The sequence below is a fragment of the Motacilla alba genome, chromosome 2 (assembly GCF_015832195.1).
Source record: "Motacilla alba alba isolate MOTALB_02 chromosome 2, Motacilla_alba_V1.0_pri, whole genome shotgun sequence".
In the NCBI taxonomy this organism is placed as follows: domain Eukaryota; kingdom Metazoa; phylum Chordata; class Aves; order Passeriformes; family Motacillidae; genus Motacilla; species Motacilla alba.
Window position 1 is genome coordinate 131172160 of NC_052017.1, and position 15598 is coordinate 131187757.

A 15598-nucleotide genomic window follows, 5' to 3' on the forward strand; every position below is an offset into this window, starting at 1 on the left:
TTGTTTAAGGGTTTGTTTCCCTTAAGTGTTTTTACTGCCCAGGTGGGTATTATTAACTGTTGCTTGAGCTTTATAGAAATGACTTCCCACAAGCCCACATTTGCAAAGTTTCTCTCTTGGTTAGGGTGGTCTGCTTGAACCAGGGGAAGCATAGAAGATTATAGGATGGGGACTCATACCTTCTTGAAATAAATGTGAACATATGATTCTTTTAATTAAATCTTAAATTAATTATGTGAGGTTAACACTGACCATGGACTTGAATTTGGTTGACGCAAGACCTTGGCCAAATCCACATTATTAGCGCTCTATCAAGCAGAAGAGGACAGTCATGAGGGCTATATAAAGAACTGTCATTTCCTACAATTTCAACTGGGTTTCCCAGCTGGAAGCCTAGGAAGTTGCCTGCAAGGAGGTATTGGTTTGCTTTGATTATTCCTGTCCTTTGCTGTGGTTAGTTGTTTTGATATCATTCAGGACTTGCAGGTATTTCAAGGGTAAGATTAGAAAGAAAAAAAAAAATTAGCTGGTGGCAAAACTATGTAAAATGATTACATCCAGGAGAGGCACAGAACCAGAGGAGCTGGAGGATGCTCTCTTCACATCCCCTTCCTGTTCAGTGTTTCTCTCATCTTGGACTATGCTGGCTGGAAGCCAAGGCTTTTCCAGTGTGGCCTTTGCCCTGGTGAACTTCCTGCCATCCGGAACCTTGCATCTGGGATCGTGCTGATGGCGTGCAGCTCAGCTGAATCTACCCATTTGATAATGCTGTCTTTGCCAGAGGATTCACTGGGTATTAAAATGTTTGGGGTTTTTTTCCCCAGCGTTGCCCTATTAGAAGCTTCTTTTTTAAAGATTTATTTGGTACAGCAGAATCAAGAGCTCCTAGAGAGCAGGTGTAGATGGGGCACAGGTGTAATGTTTGAGAGGGAGCAGGTCTGATATGTGAAAATATACATTAAAATATACATTAAAAGCAATGTAATCCCAAGGTGTCTTATTAGCAGAGCCATGCAGGTAAATAGCAGCCAGTGAGGTGTACAAACTCCACTGAAGAACTGAAGTGGAAGTGTGTGACCTCACTCCTGCCATCTGGACCTACTTGTAACACTGTCTGGTGGAAATAAAGATATTAAGGGGCAGCCTGCAAGAGAATAGGTCTGAAGGGATTTGCAAACACTGTTCATATTCTCACTCAGGTAGCTGCCTCCTTTTGAATTATTCTTTCATCTCCTTGACCACTGAGGGAAGTCCAAGTGCCCAACACAGAAATGTGAAGTATGTTAATCTGTACCAAATGTGCATAACAGCTATTTACTTGGCTAGACTTGGCTTTTTCCTGTTTTGAGTTCTCAGTAAGTTTTCAATTCACTTTCCCTTTCAGAGTTCATAGGGAGTTTGCTGTTAATTATAAATCCAGCAGCTGAATTATAGATCAGATGGATTTCCAGTCCTGTAGTTCTCAGTTTCAAGAAAATAATTTTTTTGTGTAGCTTTTGTCTCTTAGGAAAGTCATGTTAAATTACTCTGAAACATTTTGGATTCATAACAATTGGGGGTTGAGAGCCATCCAAGGGAATTTGTGTCTGGGCAATAACGAAAACTCCAAATGTGAGAAAGGAAAGCTAAATTACAGCTACCAGCCCTTCTTTCCTTGACTAAGATGTACCACATCTTTATCCAGAGACTATTTGACAGAGACTGTAGTCATTGTTCATAGGGTGCCAGTCGCAGCACTGGTAGTGTCCAGGCTCAGACCTTCCTAATGCCCCAAGTCTTACTGATTCATTGTGTCCTTAGTTTCATTTTTCCTCATGTATGTTGTTAACAATTCTAAAAGAGGTATCTAACATTGTTCTTCCGCATTCACACATAAATCCTCAATTCTGTGGCCTGGCTTCCAAAAGTCTCACTGGTGCAACAACATCCCTTGCGTTGAGCAAAGGCTGTTTGCCCCTCAGCAATTCGGTGTGTTGGGGCTATTTCTTAATTAACTAAAGACAAATTCATCTCACCCCATCTTTTGCAGTTCTTTTTAACATCTAAAGAATATTAAAGTCTGCAGTAGTTTTCAGCACTGGCAAGAAGGTTAAGGACTAAGACCAGGGAGTAGATTGGACAAATTTGAATTTATCTTGTAACTTTCAGGCAAAAATAGCTCATTATTTTGTATAAGATTTCCCCCTTGTTCCCCTCCAAATCTTTTAATTTGTACTGTTAGAGTGAGTCCATCTAGATGCTGTGAATGTGATGACAGTAGGAGAAGAGGACGTGAGTATGAGTTGTATTGCATGGTCACAGCCATTCAGTGGCAATGCTGCTGCTTAGCCCAGTGGAGCCTCTGCAGTCCTTTTCCCTCCCCTCTGGCTGTGCCTCCCGCTGTGGCTGTCTCTCTGCTGCTCTGCTAGCATGAAGGCTTGTGGGGCTGCATTGTACACTGGGGCAGGGATATGATCTGTCTGAAGAATAACTCAAAAAAGGGTTGTTTTTTCACTCACATCTGCTGTTTGAGAGTTTGTCATCCAGGAAAATTTGTTGAGATGAGCCAGAATAAGAGGGTGTAAGGGCAGGGGTGAGACAGGGACTTTCTAAGGCATCACTGTCACCACAAGTCATTTGTGGAAGAGTGCTCTACTGAATCAGAGCCAGAAGTTTCACACCTGTCAGGGTAAAGAAAAGCCTAACAACCCCCCATGTGCTTACTAATCCTGTCTCTGTGTGTGTATAATGTTGCCTGGCACACCGAGCACAACAGAGATGTAAAACTCAGCACTGGGATTGTGTAATGCACCCAAGCTTAACCTTGGATCAAGTGATTTTTTTTTCTCCTTTCAGATATATTTGTAATTGTTAAGGCTGGCAGAGCTCCAGATGTTTGTAAAGCAAGGAGTTACAGGACAACCCTCTACTCGCAAGGAAAAGGTTTATTAAATTAATATAAGTGTTAGTACTGGTAAAATTAGTCCACTGAGTGAGAGCATGTTCATGCGATTAAACCTATCAGGCATGGTAAAATTTAACTCTTGGTGTGGAATTTTTTTTTCCTTTTACATTTTGACAGTTTAAGTTATGACCCAAAGTTGTCTTGACTTCTAAATTCATTAAAAGGATGTTCTCAGGCCAGGCCCCAAAGAGTTGCCAAAATATAGGTGAAAAGGATGTGGCTCCACATGCTGTGGTAGCAGTTGAGTGACTCATATTTCTGAATTGAAGATCAAAAAACCCAGCATCATCCTGCATGTTTGATTTGTAGGCCAAGTGAAGGGACTGACTACTCATTATTTTTTCTAGTCATTTCAAAACCTGAGCAAAGAAGCTACAATTCTCTACAAATGGGCCTGAGTTCATCCTGCTAGAGTCTTGGCCTGAGAATTAACTTCTACACGATTACTTCTATGTGAAAAATACCATATTTTTTGGTTCATCTGTGTGTCATCTATTGAGTTACGTGGTGAAGATATCTCTTGGACCATGAGAATTTGTAGTTTCAAAAGATGCCCTTTTCTATTTACCCAAAAAAAAAAAAAGTGTTACCAATGTAATTTGTCCCACAGACATGACAGTGCATGAGTGTTTGTACCTCATGTGCAGCAGTGCTATTTGAAAAGACAGTTCATTTAGGAAACAAAATATATTGCAGAACTTCTTATTCAACCTGTTACTTATCAGTCATGTGAGATGATGCCTAAAATACTTTTCTAGTGTCTATGCTTATATGCTTTGTACCTGTCTGCTTTGCTTCTGCCATGTTGTAGCAAGGTTCCTCCATTTACCTGTACAAGTGTGAAGGGCTAAAGAGGGCAGGGCACTGAGCCTGTGGACAGCTAGCAGCTAACATCTGAGGGAGGAAGAGGAACAGAAATGGCATTTGGGTACCTAAGCAGGTGGGCACACTGGTAAATGACTGCCTGCCAGCTGTGCTCTTGAATGTCTCCCCTGTAAAGTCTAAAATTACTTTGAACTAATTTTTCCCAGTGTTTATTTTCATACTGGTCAGGCCATTCGCAGTCATCTGCATGGTAGTGTCAGTGACAACTATTTCTTTAACTTTTCTTTGATTTTGCTCTCAAAGGCACAGCTAAAGGCAACCCAGACTTGCCTTTTTTGAATGTCCTTTTCAAGCCTTTTAGGATGAAACCTGGAGAGGTACAAGCCAAGACTGAGGTTTAGGAAGACTTAGATTGTGTGTTTTGTCCTATAACCAAGGGACATGGCCCCAGTGCTTTTTAGCTTCTTTCTGTAAATGGAGATTTAGATTCTGGAAGATAGAGATTCTTCACATTAGATTACATTTGCTGAATTAAATTTTCAATACTGTATTTTCAATGCAACTACGATGTGTTGTCCATGTCTAGATCACTGATGATATTAAAGGTACATCTTTTTTAGTGCAAACCATGTTCAGTGCTTCATTTCATCTGTCATGGATTAATATTTGTTTTTCTATTACAGTGCAGGGTATTTCATCTGTGCAATTGACTGAACCTGCTCCAAATTTGATTTTCTTTTCCCTATTTCAGTGCTTTTGTATGTAAGGAAGGAGACAGATGAGGTGTTTGATGCTTTGATGCTGAAATCACCCACAGTGAAGGGGCTAATGGAAGCTGTAAGTATCCAATGTCCTCACATTGTTTGTCTTTCTTGGCAAGAAAATCTTGAGGCTTTCCATGTATTATTGAGATAAACCATAATATAAAGATGAAGTTATTCTCAAGTGCATTTAAAACATTATTAAAGCTTTCTGGAACCTTGAAATGCTGGCATTTTCCTAATTCAGTGTTACCCGGTTACTGGGTTTAAACATTATTACAGAGCTGATTGGAGACCTGAGTTTTGAGGAATTGCCGTAGTTAACCAGTGTCAGGGAAGGAGAGAGGTGCAAGCTTCATTTTCTGAAATGCTTTCTGAACTGATGGTTCAGAGCCTGTTGAATCTTTTCCTGTAATGCTTGTCAGTACATTCCCAGCCTGGTTTCCAAGAAGAGGCCCAAGGATGCACTGTTTCCGTGGGAATTTCATGTGGCCTTTGTGCAATTTCTGTTCAGCATGTAAGAGGCAGGTGCTGAGCCAGTGCAGACTTGTCATTCATATGTTGTCTCAAATTCCTTCTCTAGTCCTCACTTACAGCGTGACCTATCTACCACTTGCCTCTTTGCTGCTTCTTTGAGTTGAATTTTTGCTTGTTACCCATTAGCTGTCATCATAAGAGTTGCTATTTCCATGTTTAATCTTGTTTACGTGAGCTGATGGCTCATGAAATTTGGCAAGGGAAGAGTTAAGAAATAATCAGTGTCTCACTGCTTCAATGGAGGAATGTGAGATTGACATGTGGGATGCTGAGCTGATTTCCAGCCTTGTTTGCTTGTAGGGGAGAAGACGGAAATGGATGAAAGTGCTCCTAGAGAACTCAGCCAAGTGCTAGAAGTGTGTATATTTATACTCTTTTAAAACCGTCACAGTATCTTGTTGCATTTACTGAACACTTTGAATGCAGTAAAGATTGAGTTATTTGGGCAATATTTGGCCAGTAGCAGAGGGCAGAAAAAGATTTGTGGGTTAGTGAAGTTGCTTAAAGCACCGATTTAGATGAGGGTATCTCTGAGGAGAGTCAGTGGCACGCTAAGGATGTCCTAACTGTGCTTCTGCCAATGCTGTTTGTTAGCTGTGACTGCAGCTCAGCTGTCAGGCAGAGCACATGGATAACAAAAAGCAGGCTTTGCTTGAAGAGGCAGCAGTCTGATTCATGGTAAGCTGCAACACGATTTCATCTTGTCTTTGTGTGGAGTTAAAAGTATGTTATAATCTTTCTATCACTGTTCAAGCTAGCATGAATATTTTATCTCCAGTAGTCTGTGCCTCTCCATGCCTGTTCTCCAGCCACCATGTAACAGAAACAAAGCTGGTGCAGAAGCAGGAAGGGTTTCTGCATGCCTCAGTCAGTGCAGCTGCTGACTCACTAGCATGTTTTCAGCACCAGAGAAATCTGATCTGTTGTAAAATGTCCCAGTTCACTGGAAGGAACACATTCAGAAAATTTGAATTCTCTTTGGTAAGGATACTGTGGATAAAACAATGCCAGAAAGCTGTCAAACTGCATATTCTGAAACATTCTCTCTACAGTAATTGCAGCAAATCATGTAATTTTGTAATTGTGCATATCCTAAATGCGTCATTCTATTCTCAGTATTAAGAATTTAGGAACTGAGCCTCTGAGTATTACAGAGCCCCAGATCTGAAAGGGAGCTCCAGTGATCCTCAGTCATACCCTCCTTCTCTGTTTATGGATTTTATGTTTTTTTTTTTCTTTTTGTTAGTCACTATTCCTGATCTTTGACTTTTTCCCTAACTTCCTGTTATTAGTGATACGGTTCTCTCAGATCCTATGTTTGTTTTATTCTCACATATACCCCCTTGCAAATTAACAATTAGATTCCTTTTCAGATGTCTTTCTTTTGGCAAATATCTAGAGGTTTTGGGTTTCAGAAATGCAGCATGCCTCAGGAAGCGACTCGGATGTTTGATTTTTGCTAATAAGTCTTTATCAATAGAAAATAGCAAAACATCACACATATGTGGTGACTGACCAGCTCTACATCCTGATTTCAGCCTGATCCAAAGTCAGGATAACTGTGGATCTCAGTAGGTACCTCAGTCTTACATTGTGCAAAATTACATATTCAAATTACAGGAGACAGTTCAAATGGGGAAATTCAAGTATCTCCCAAAGTCTTTCAATAATTAAAAGCTAACAGCTGAGTTCAATAGAGCTAGCTTAGACTATTAGATACTTGCCTATATATATGTGATCTTCCAGCCAGTGTAGGGCAACAGACTAGATTATTTAATAGAAATAAGCTGGCAAAGGTGTTTCCTACATGCCTGGACCCACCCAGATATTGCCCTTTCTGGTTTCCTGACTCCAGCAGAGAGCATTTCTGGTGGCTTGTGCAATCAGACAAACTTGCCATGCCAGGGGACTGCAGCCCACAGGGACACCCAGACGCTATTTCAGGGCCACTCAGAAGTCTGTTGCACTGCTTCAGGCATTCTAACAGAAATAAATCTCTGCTCAGAAGATTGACAAATGGACAATTGTGATGATAAGGAAAAATATTCCTCCAAATAAAGATACCTTTTTAAAATTTAATGTAGCCTGCTTGGGTTCAGGTGAGGAATCCTGTTGTTTTGTATGGAAGTTGGCAGTAAGTGGTGGTCCCCCTGTGCTGGCAGCAAACACTCTGAGAAGAGGGTGTTAAGTGAGATGCCCTAGCAGATGCTTGCCCTATGCTTTCTCCAATTCTGCAGCAGGACTTAGCACATTTGTACTGGAGACTATGAGGGGGAGGCTCTCCCATACCCCCACTTTAAGCCTTGCTTCCACAGCTTGCTGTTTGGTATAATTGATTGAATCCCAGGGGTTCCTGAGAAATGTGCTTATTCAGTCAGCTGGAAGTCTTTCGCAAAGCTCAGTAATCCCTGCATGTTATATAAATCCTACACCTGTCATAGGCAGTGTGACAGGCAAGGCTTTCTCAGCCCAACCTCTCATAGTTTGTGTAGGAAGTGATGTCCCAGAGTCCCAAACTGCTTTGAGCAACATTTGGAATGCATGAGTGTTAGGTATGCCAAATATCCTAGGGAAGATTTATGCTGCAATGTGCAGAATGCTGTATATTAGCTGCTATTAAGCCTCCTTGGCAAGAAATGTTTTGCTCGGCTTGTTTATTTGCATGGAGTCAGTGAAAAGTGTCTTCAAGTGCTGGTCTTTGCAATATCACTGGGCTTTGGAGTTAACAACCCAGAGAGGGAGATAATTTCCTCATGTTCACACACTTGTGACACTGTCTGTAGTTTTGGGTTGCCAGTTTTTCTCCAATGCCTGTTACAAAGGATTTTTTTCAACTGTCTGATGAAATGGATCCATTTTTGATATTGCTTTACATGAAAACTTAAAGTTAGGGGTACAACAGAAGCACAGATACAAAAATTCAACACCAGATTGTTTATCTGATGTCATTCTGTTCATGATAAGCAAAGCCAGAGGGTAATAAAGAGTAAAAGAACAGTGAAGCATGCTGGTGCAAGCGAAACTGAAGTAGCAAATACCACCCAAACTCAGTTTGTATTTTGTTCTCTGCTAGATAGAAAACTTAGGGAGTGGATGGGTCTATTGTACCCCATCAGTTATTCCCCTTTCTGTTAGCCACCGATGTATGCTGATAGTCAGAGGACGCTGTTTTCAGTGCAAGAGAAGTTTTATTGGTTCTTCAGAATCTTGGAGTTTTGCTATAGAATGCCAGTCAAGCTGATAGCCTTGTGCAATATTAGGGGTAGTTTTTAAGTACAAAATTGCATCTGGGCCAAGATGACAATTATACTATTATAGGTGCTGTAGACAAGTATAGGCTAATTAATTCTCTTTTCAGAGAATCTTGGCTCTCTGGATGGGAGCCATGCTTGGTGTTCAACCTGTGGCTCTTTGAATCTGTCCTCGGCGCTGAGTTTATCCATTATATTTCCTCTTTTGTGATAATTGCTTTAATGTACTTCCCTAAAATACCTTTTCTCAACAGAACTCTGAATGCAAACACAAAGAAAGGATTTTACAGTGCCTGATCTTTGCCAGTCTTTAAATGCGTTTTTAATTATGCATTTCAGTTCTCTAATGCAGAAGATAAGCAGTCAGCTATTTAGCTGCAACTTCATTTCACTTGGGAAGAGCTGGAAGCTTACTTTGCTTGGCAGTAGAGCACCACAGAACATTAATCACTGGGGGGAAAAAAGTCATTTTTCTGTAACTATTTTGCTTTTTGGGACAATCCTCTTCTAAAGTGTGAAGTATGAGACTTGTTCCCTCAAAGAAGAATCATAATTTGGAAAGCAAACCTGCCTCAGATGAAGGGCCCAGGGACACCATCTTCGTAAGCACACCACAGACTCACTGCAGAATAGACATCCAAAAAAGTTACAAGTACGCTCCTGCAAAGCAATGCCAAAGCAACCCAGTGAAGTACTTGTTGGCATGGGGAATTTGTCAGCTAAGTAGTTCTTCCTTCTAAAGTTTTACTGTATTTTCTGCTTTATTGTTTTAGTTGCATTAGTAAGAAGTTTATTTTACAAGTCCTTTACCTTGATAACACACTTCCCTGTGAAATCTCATCTTGTTATTTATACACTCAGGGGATGTTTTGTGAACCAAAAAGTGTTTTCATTTTGCTACTGTAGTAACTAGACTGAGTGACCTTCCCAACAATACACAAGCTTCTTAGTTCTGTGTGTTTGATGTTGGTAGCCTTCCCACTATAAAAGGTACATTGAAGACACTTTTCAGACAGAAGTACCACCATGGAGAGTCCTGTTAGCTTAATAAATCTTGAAATATCTTTGAGAAATAGAACTGTGTATGTTTTTGTTGTTCCATCAGTCCATCAGCTCCTGTTGGGTTGCCATGTGTCTGCCTTCTGCCTGGTGGGAGAAGCCTTTGCTTCCATGAGCCCAAAAAATCAGATTAAGAAACAAGAGAAAAATCTGATTGAAATTCCCTGGTAAAATCTGAAGCTGGAAAGAGCATTGACTCCTTGAGCTGAGCACTAGGAGATGCTGGGGCCATTCTGATGACTCACACCCTATGAAAGCTGTAGTATCTGAGTTTCTGGATGGAGACAATTGTGGGTTTGCATTACAGTGTTCAGGATTATTGCTCTCCAATTCATCCTTAAATGAAAGCATGATATGGTTGTGACAGACTTTTCTGTAGAGCTATCCTGTCAAAGTTTGCAGAGATTTTGTTTTAATGTCTTATGTAAGGTAAGAGGCGATATTTTTATATTTCTCATTCATCTATAGTGATATTTCTTTTATTTTTATTATTTCAGATCTCTGAGAAATATGGGCTGCCAGTTGAAAAGATTGCAAAACTTTATAAGAAGAGTAAAAAGGGGTAAGTTAGTTACCTAATTAACTAAGGATCTATTGCAGGATCCTTTAGAAGTACTCACAGATCCCAGTCATACCTGGGGCTTCATGATGCTGGGCAGCACAAACTCTTTCAGGAGACATACCCATGTGCTTGAAATCTTCATGTCTATGGAGACTGTAGGGGATGGTGGAAGAGGAAAGATGGATCTTCAACCTGTGTCTGACCAGTATTCATAAGCTTACTGTGAAGGAAGGGTTTGTGGATAAGATATGTGGATGAAGTCTATTTTCTACACAATATGCTTAACAACATCATGGAGGGCCAGCATGGGAGATGCTGCCTTTGCTATGAATGCAGTGTGGAGTTTTCCTGCAGTGTTAGGAAGAAGTAGGCCACTGTTGTACTCTAAAAGGCAGGCAATATTTGCTGCAGGGGTTTCAGCTGAATAAATTTAGACATGCATATCACAGCTGGACTTTTAGAATAGCTAGGCTTCTGCACCTTGCCATAAAACAAAATCACTCCACTTCAACTGTTTTTTAAAGTTCTATTTAACCACAATATTGTAGCAATATAATTTTAAACTAGTCATTTATTTTCAGGTGTAACTAGCTTAGGGCATTGTTGTCTGGGAATTTCTTTAGCTTTTGAGAAGACAGGTGAAACTTTTTCTGTTTTGCTTCTTTCTAAGTGACAGAAGAAACACTTGGAGGTAAAGAGTGAGGAAAACACTCATATACACTTGTACTAGTCATTGTTGATAGTCTCGCTTCCAAGCTTCGTTCTAAGCCTGCGAGCTGTCTGCGAAGCACAAATTCCACTACTTCCCTGCGTTAGCACTCACACACAGAGGTGCAGCAGCTCATGTGGTGTGCCTGAGTAGCATGGACGTGTCCCTGTGGGAGCCACTGCCAGCCATGGGAAGCACCAGCTAGCTGGGTCTGCCAGGGATCTGAAGTGCAGCTCATCTGTAGGTGGCCTAAGTGTGTTAATATCCCAGCACTAGTGTGTCCCTTAACTGCTCTGGCAAGGAGCAGCCTCTAATCCAAAGACTATAAGGGACTATGGGGCAGATCTTGATGATAATTTCTACTAGTGAGCCTGTACTGGCATGTGCTGGAGTCTGGTTTTGTGTTATGGAAAGCAAGTACATGTGGCAGAGTGTACAGCTTTTCCTTTCAGTGTCCTGGTACGTAAAAACATTGATTTCTGCCTTTGTCACCAGCATCCTGGTAAACATGGATGACAACATTATTGAGCACTACTCCAACGAGGACACATTCATCCTGAACATGGAGAGCATGGTTGAAGGCTTCAAGATCACACTGACAGAGATCTAGCCTCAAGCAGAGCCATTTTGTAAGGAACCACAGCATTTCATCCTTCTTGGAAAGCAGATTCCCCGTAAACTTGACAGACATTGATCAGAGAAACTGTTACAAGACTGCATTGAAAATACTGTCCATTCTGCACATCTGCACCCACTGCAGATAGACTTGGGTTTGTCAAGCATAAGGCCATTCACAGTAACCTGGTCCCTTATTTATTGTTCCTCACTCTCTAGCGTACAAGCAGTTACCAGCCCCCAGATTTGTAACCAGATGACCCACTGCAAATGTGAAATGCAGCATTTTAATCCATACTTCAGTGTGGATAAGCTCCTTCTAAAACACATTCAGTAACTATGCTGGTCTAATTTCAGAAATCTGATATGAATCACTTTACCAGTAGTTGTCTCTGTCATTGCTAAAAATCTGTTGCAGTGCTAAAGATGGGCAAAGTGGCTGACAGTTCACTTGCTCAGACTGATCCATATTTCTCTCTACTGTATAGTCTTGCCAAATACCTCTGGTAGTTCTCAGCATGTAGCAATGAGGACTTGTAAGTAAGGCATTCAGCTACAAATGTCACTTGTAAGTAAATGGTAAAGGAACCATTTTAACCTTGTATATAATGTTTATAATATGCAATAATATATTTTAACTACTGTATGTGGGCATGTTTACTGCCACTATGTTTTTGTATGTATTTGGTTTAGGGTTTAATAGAATCTTTCCTAGAGGATTAAATTGCTGCAACCTGTTAAAGAGTGTGTGCTGAGAAGCTGATAAGTGAATCTGGACTCATATGCTCCATCCTTGCTCACGCAATTGTATATTGAAATATTAGAGCAGACTGCTACTGGGTCTTGGATGCTCTGGCACAATGGGGTCCACCTTAAGTGCCCGAGTCCCAGCTGTAGATACCCGAGTCTCCCATCCAGCTGTAAGAAAATCCAAGAGACACCGTGTGTCTGCTGCCTGGTTTGCCAAGAGGTACAGAAGGGACTTCTTCTTGATCGTCTTCCTTTGGTGAAGCGGAGGCTCCTAAAGGGTTTTTTTCTCAAGCCCGTGGTGGGAAGGTTCTTTCTGCAGCAGCCTGTGCATCAAAGCATTCCTCTAGACTGTAAGAAACAGGACTTCACTCTTCCTTTTAAGTGTATTTGCTCTTGTATTTCCATTGAATGATTAAGTTGTGATTCCTAGGACACTTGGGTGACATATAAGCCTGGGCTTGATGTAAATATTTTATCAAAACTGGAACAATTTTTCCACTGGAGACTGAGTATCCCACAACTGAGGAGTGGAGATTGGTCTCTCTCTCAAGGGCTGCATCTGAACCCAAGTTGAACTACATGGTTATTCCATCAAATTCCATGCCTGCCTTACGAATTCTGTGAAGAGATAAAGTTGTGCAGGCTAAAATTATACCAGGAAAGAGGTTCGAGGCCTGAATGTCCCTATGACCTCCAAACCCAGCATCTCTCTCTCTATTCCAGCTCCTCTGGCTGTTGTGAAGAGCTCCTCACTTAGCATATAATTCCGTGAGTTTCAGTTCCATTTTATTCTCTACCACTGTACATGGATCCTATGTGACAGACACAAGTGGGGGTCCTTTCCTACATGCAGCCTATAGAGTTTATTCTTTTCCTTCTAAAACCTTTTCTTGTTTAGTCACACAGCCTTTATTATTTGGTGGTTAATGGCAGAAAGAAACACTGCCATGTGTAACGGGGCTCATGTGTGGAGCTATTTACATTCAAGCAAAGTAGCTGGGATAACTGACCAGTCTAATTTGGCCATATCTGCATGAATTGTCCTGTAAGTTCATGCACACATTCTTAACTTCATTAGCAGTAGCATCCCATTAAAATCTCTTCCTTTAATAGAAATGTTAAGTACATGTCAAGGTTTCTGTGGGACCAGAAACTATAAAAGGTTCAGGGTGATAGCATCAGCACTAACATACCCAGAATTCACATATGCCTGTAAAGCAAAGTGTGTATTCTGTCTTTCTCCTGCCCTTTTCTTTTGTCATGCACTCTTTCCCCTTCTGATGCAGAGTTCTGTTGTAATTTCCTTAACTTTATATAAAAATGCACTCCAATGAAGATGCTCTTGCTGTGCTGCTCAAGAGCAAACAATCTGGGAATACAAGAGATTTATGATTGTTCAGTTTGTTTCTACTTGGCTCAGACTGAGATAAAAATTTATGCTGACTTATCCCAGATATTTTTTTCTTAAAGAAAAAAAGAGGACAGTTGGTACAGGAGGCATTAGGAACTGGGACCAGCACACAGGACTGGTGAGCAATACTGTTAGTTCTTGTATTTCTCTGTTGGTGTTTGGAATCCTCAGAATATCATCTGGGATCACTCAGCTGGTCAAGATGTCTGGGCAGAAGCTGCAGGTGAAGCAAAGGAGTAAATATATGCAGGAGTTGAGCCCTAGTTCTGCCCCCAACAAACCAGCTGTCCAAGGGAATACTTGGGACTGGCCTGGGTTGGAAAGTGCTACATTCAGAAAGACCAGTGAGAATTTAGGGATCACAGAGAAGGACAGGTAGTCCTGGCAGCACCAGCACTCAGGTAATGGGATGGTTTTGTCTTACATTTGGGTCAAGATGAGCTGAGATCTGTTGGGTGCTGCAGCATCCTGTGATGAGGAGCAGTGTAGGATCAGTGAGAAGTGCAATGCTCCAGGAATACTGGGGCTTAAGGAGCTATCTTCCCATTGTCATTTTAGGAGCTTTCAGTCAGCCACTGTCCAGGAAAGGAAAGTAGCTTCCAAGATTACCTGAAAGATATTCTAAATACATCTTAGTGTGCAAATTCCTGATAGTAAAAAGCTAATACTCCTGCCTTTAGTTCCTTTGTACAGTCTCAGTGAAGTTATCAGGAAGATGCTTAGATTGGTGGAAAGATTATTCTAAAACAACAATTAGAGCTAGGTAAGGATGATCACTCTTTGCTGTATCTGCCAGGGTCTGAGGACTTTGTTTCTCTGCTCCAGATGCAGGTGCATCACAAGCACTGAGTATCCATGCTGCACCCCTTCAGTTGTAGTTATAGCATCAACTGCTGGAGGAGCACTAAACCTTGGATGCTGGTTGTGGCAAGCTGCAAACTCTCAGGGTTCACCTTGTTGGTCCAAATCAGCCCATCAGAGTGGTGGGCAAAAGGGCAAGAGTGGTAGGAGTAATGCAAACTTCTGAAGCAGTGGCTGCCTTGTGCCCTGCTTGACTCAGATATCCTGAGGAGTACTCCGTGCTTTCATGTATATTGTTTAAAATATGCATGTTGCTTTTGTTTGATAAAAAATATTGATTAATGCTGGATCTTCCAAATATTATGAGTGAAATGGAAGTAAGATTTGGCTACTGTTCAGCAGGGGACAGGAATATCTGCCTTGCCTCCTTTTGTCTCTTTGTGGCACTGCTGTGGTTGTTTATTTAAAGGAACAAAATTCTCATTTCCTTCTCTTCTTGAAGACAGCAATCTCAAATCTTAACTAGTGCAGCCTGAAGAGTGGCTTGCTGCTCAGTGCATTTTCCCTATGAAGAGTTATAGCAGTGCAGTGTCTGTAGATGTTATGTTTTGAAAGACTCTAGACAGATGTACAAAAGGAAAACAGTCTTCTAATTTTGGTTCCTGCTGCAGATTTGGCACTTTGTCCGTCCATTTGATATTTTATTATGAAATCCCATTCAAATTCTCAAATTCTAGTTCTTTCTCACAGTCAGGTGCTGATATTCCCAAAATAAAGTGCATCCCTTGAGTGAAGCTTTGTGGATGTACGATGATCACCCCATCAAGACATTTTGGAGAATTTCTAATACTGAGTGTAAACTACAAAGAAAAGAATGTTTTTTTTCATGTGTGTCCTCTCTCACAAAGTTTTTGGTCAATGGAATTCAGAGATCAAATGTATTTCTTACATATTTATCTCTTTCGTTCTATGAATTGTTTAAATGTAAATTAATTCAAACAATTAGTAAAATCTAAACTCTCTAGCTGTCAGAGATGCTGTATATTGATTGAAGTGGAACTGGAAAGGAGTATCTTATGACTTATAAAATGTAAAGCTTATTAAATGTTTATATGCTCTTCCATTTCCTATTAATTGAGACAAGATACAAACAAGAATGTTTGTGCCAAAGATTGTGACAAGCCGTCTTTCTGGCAAACAAGGAAACTTAATGTATAAATAGTGTGCTTTTATATTAAGAATATAGCTCATGTAACTTAATAGTGTTGCAACTGGGAGAGGGGTTTGATAAGCTGTAAATACAGTTATTTTATTTTTTGTACATTTTTAAGAAGGAAAAAAAATAAATATTCTTATGTATGAGATAATATTTC

The 15598-nt window shown here is 40.7% G+C and overlaps 1 protein-coding gene across 6 annotated transcripts in view; it reads left to right on the forward strand.

The window, feature by feature from the left end:
• The window catches only part of GRHL2 (grainyhead like transcription factor 2), a 66110-nt gene extending 50512 nt beyond the window's left edge, over positions 1 to 15598 (forward strand). For 5 of the 6 annotated variants that reach the window (XM_038127975.1, XM_038127972.1, XM_038127974.1 and 2 more), the window contains exons 14-16: positions 4521 to 4606; positions 9875 to 9939; positions 11144 to 11258. In XM_038127975.1, coding sequence (XP_037983903.1) covers positions 4521 to 4606; positions 9875 to 9939; positions 11144 to 11258 — 266 coding nt within the window. Of the gene's footprint in view, positions 1 to 4520; positions 4607 to 9874; positions 9940 to 11143 lie in introns of all 6 variants that reach the window. The other variant, XM_038127971.1, reaches the window with a different exon arrangement.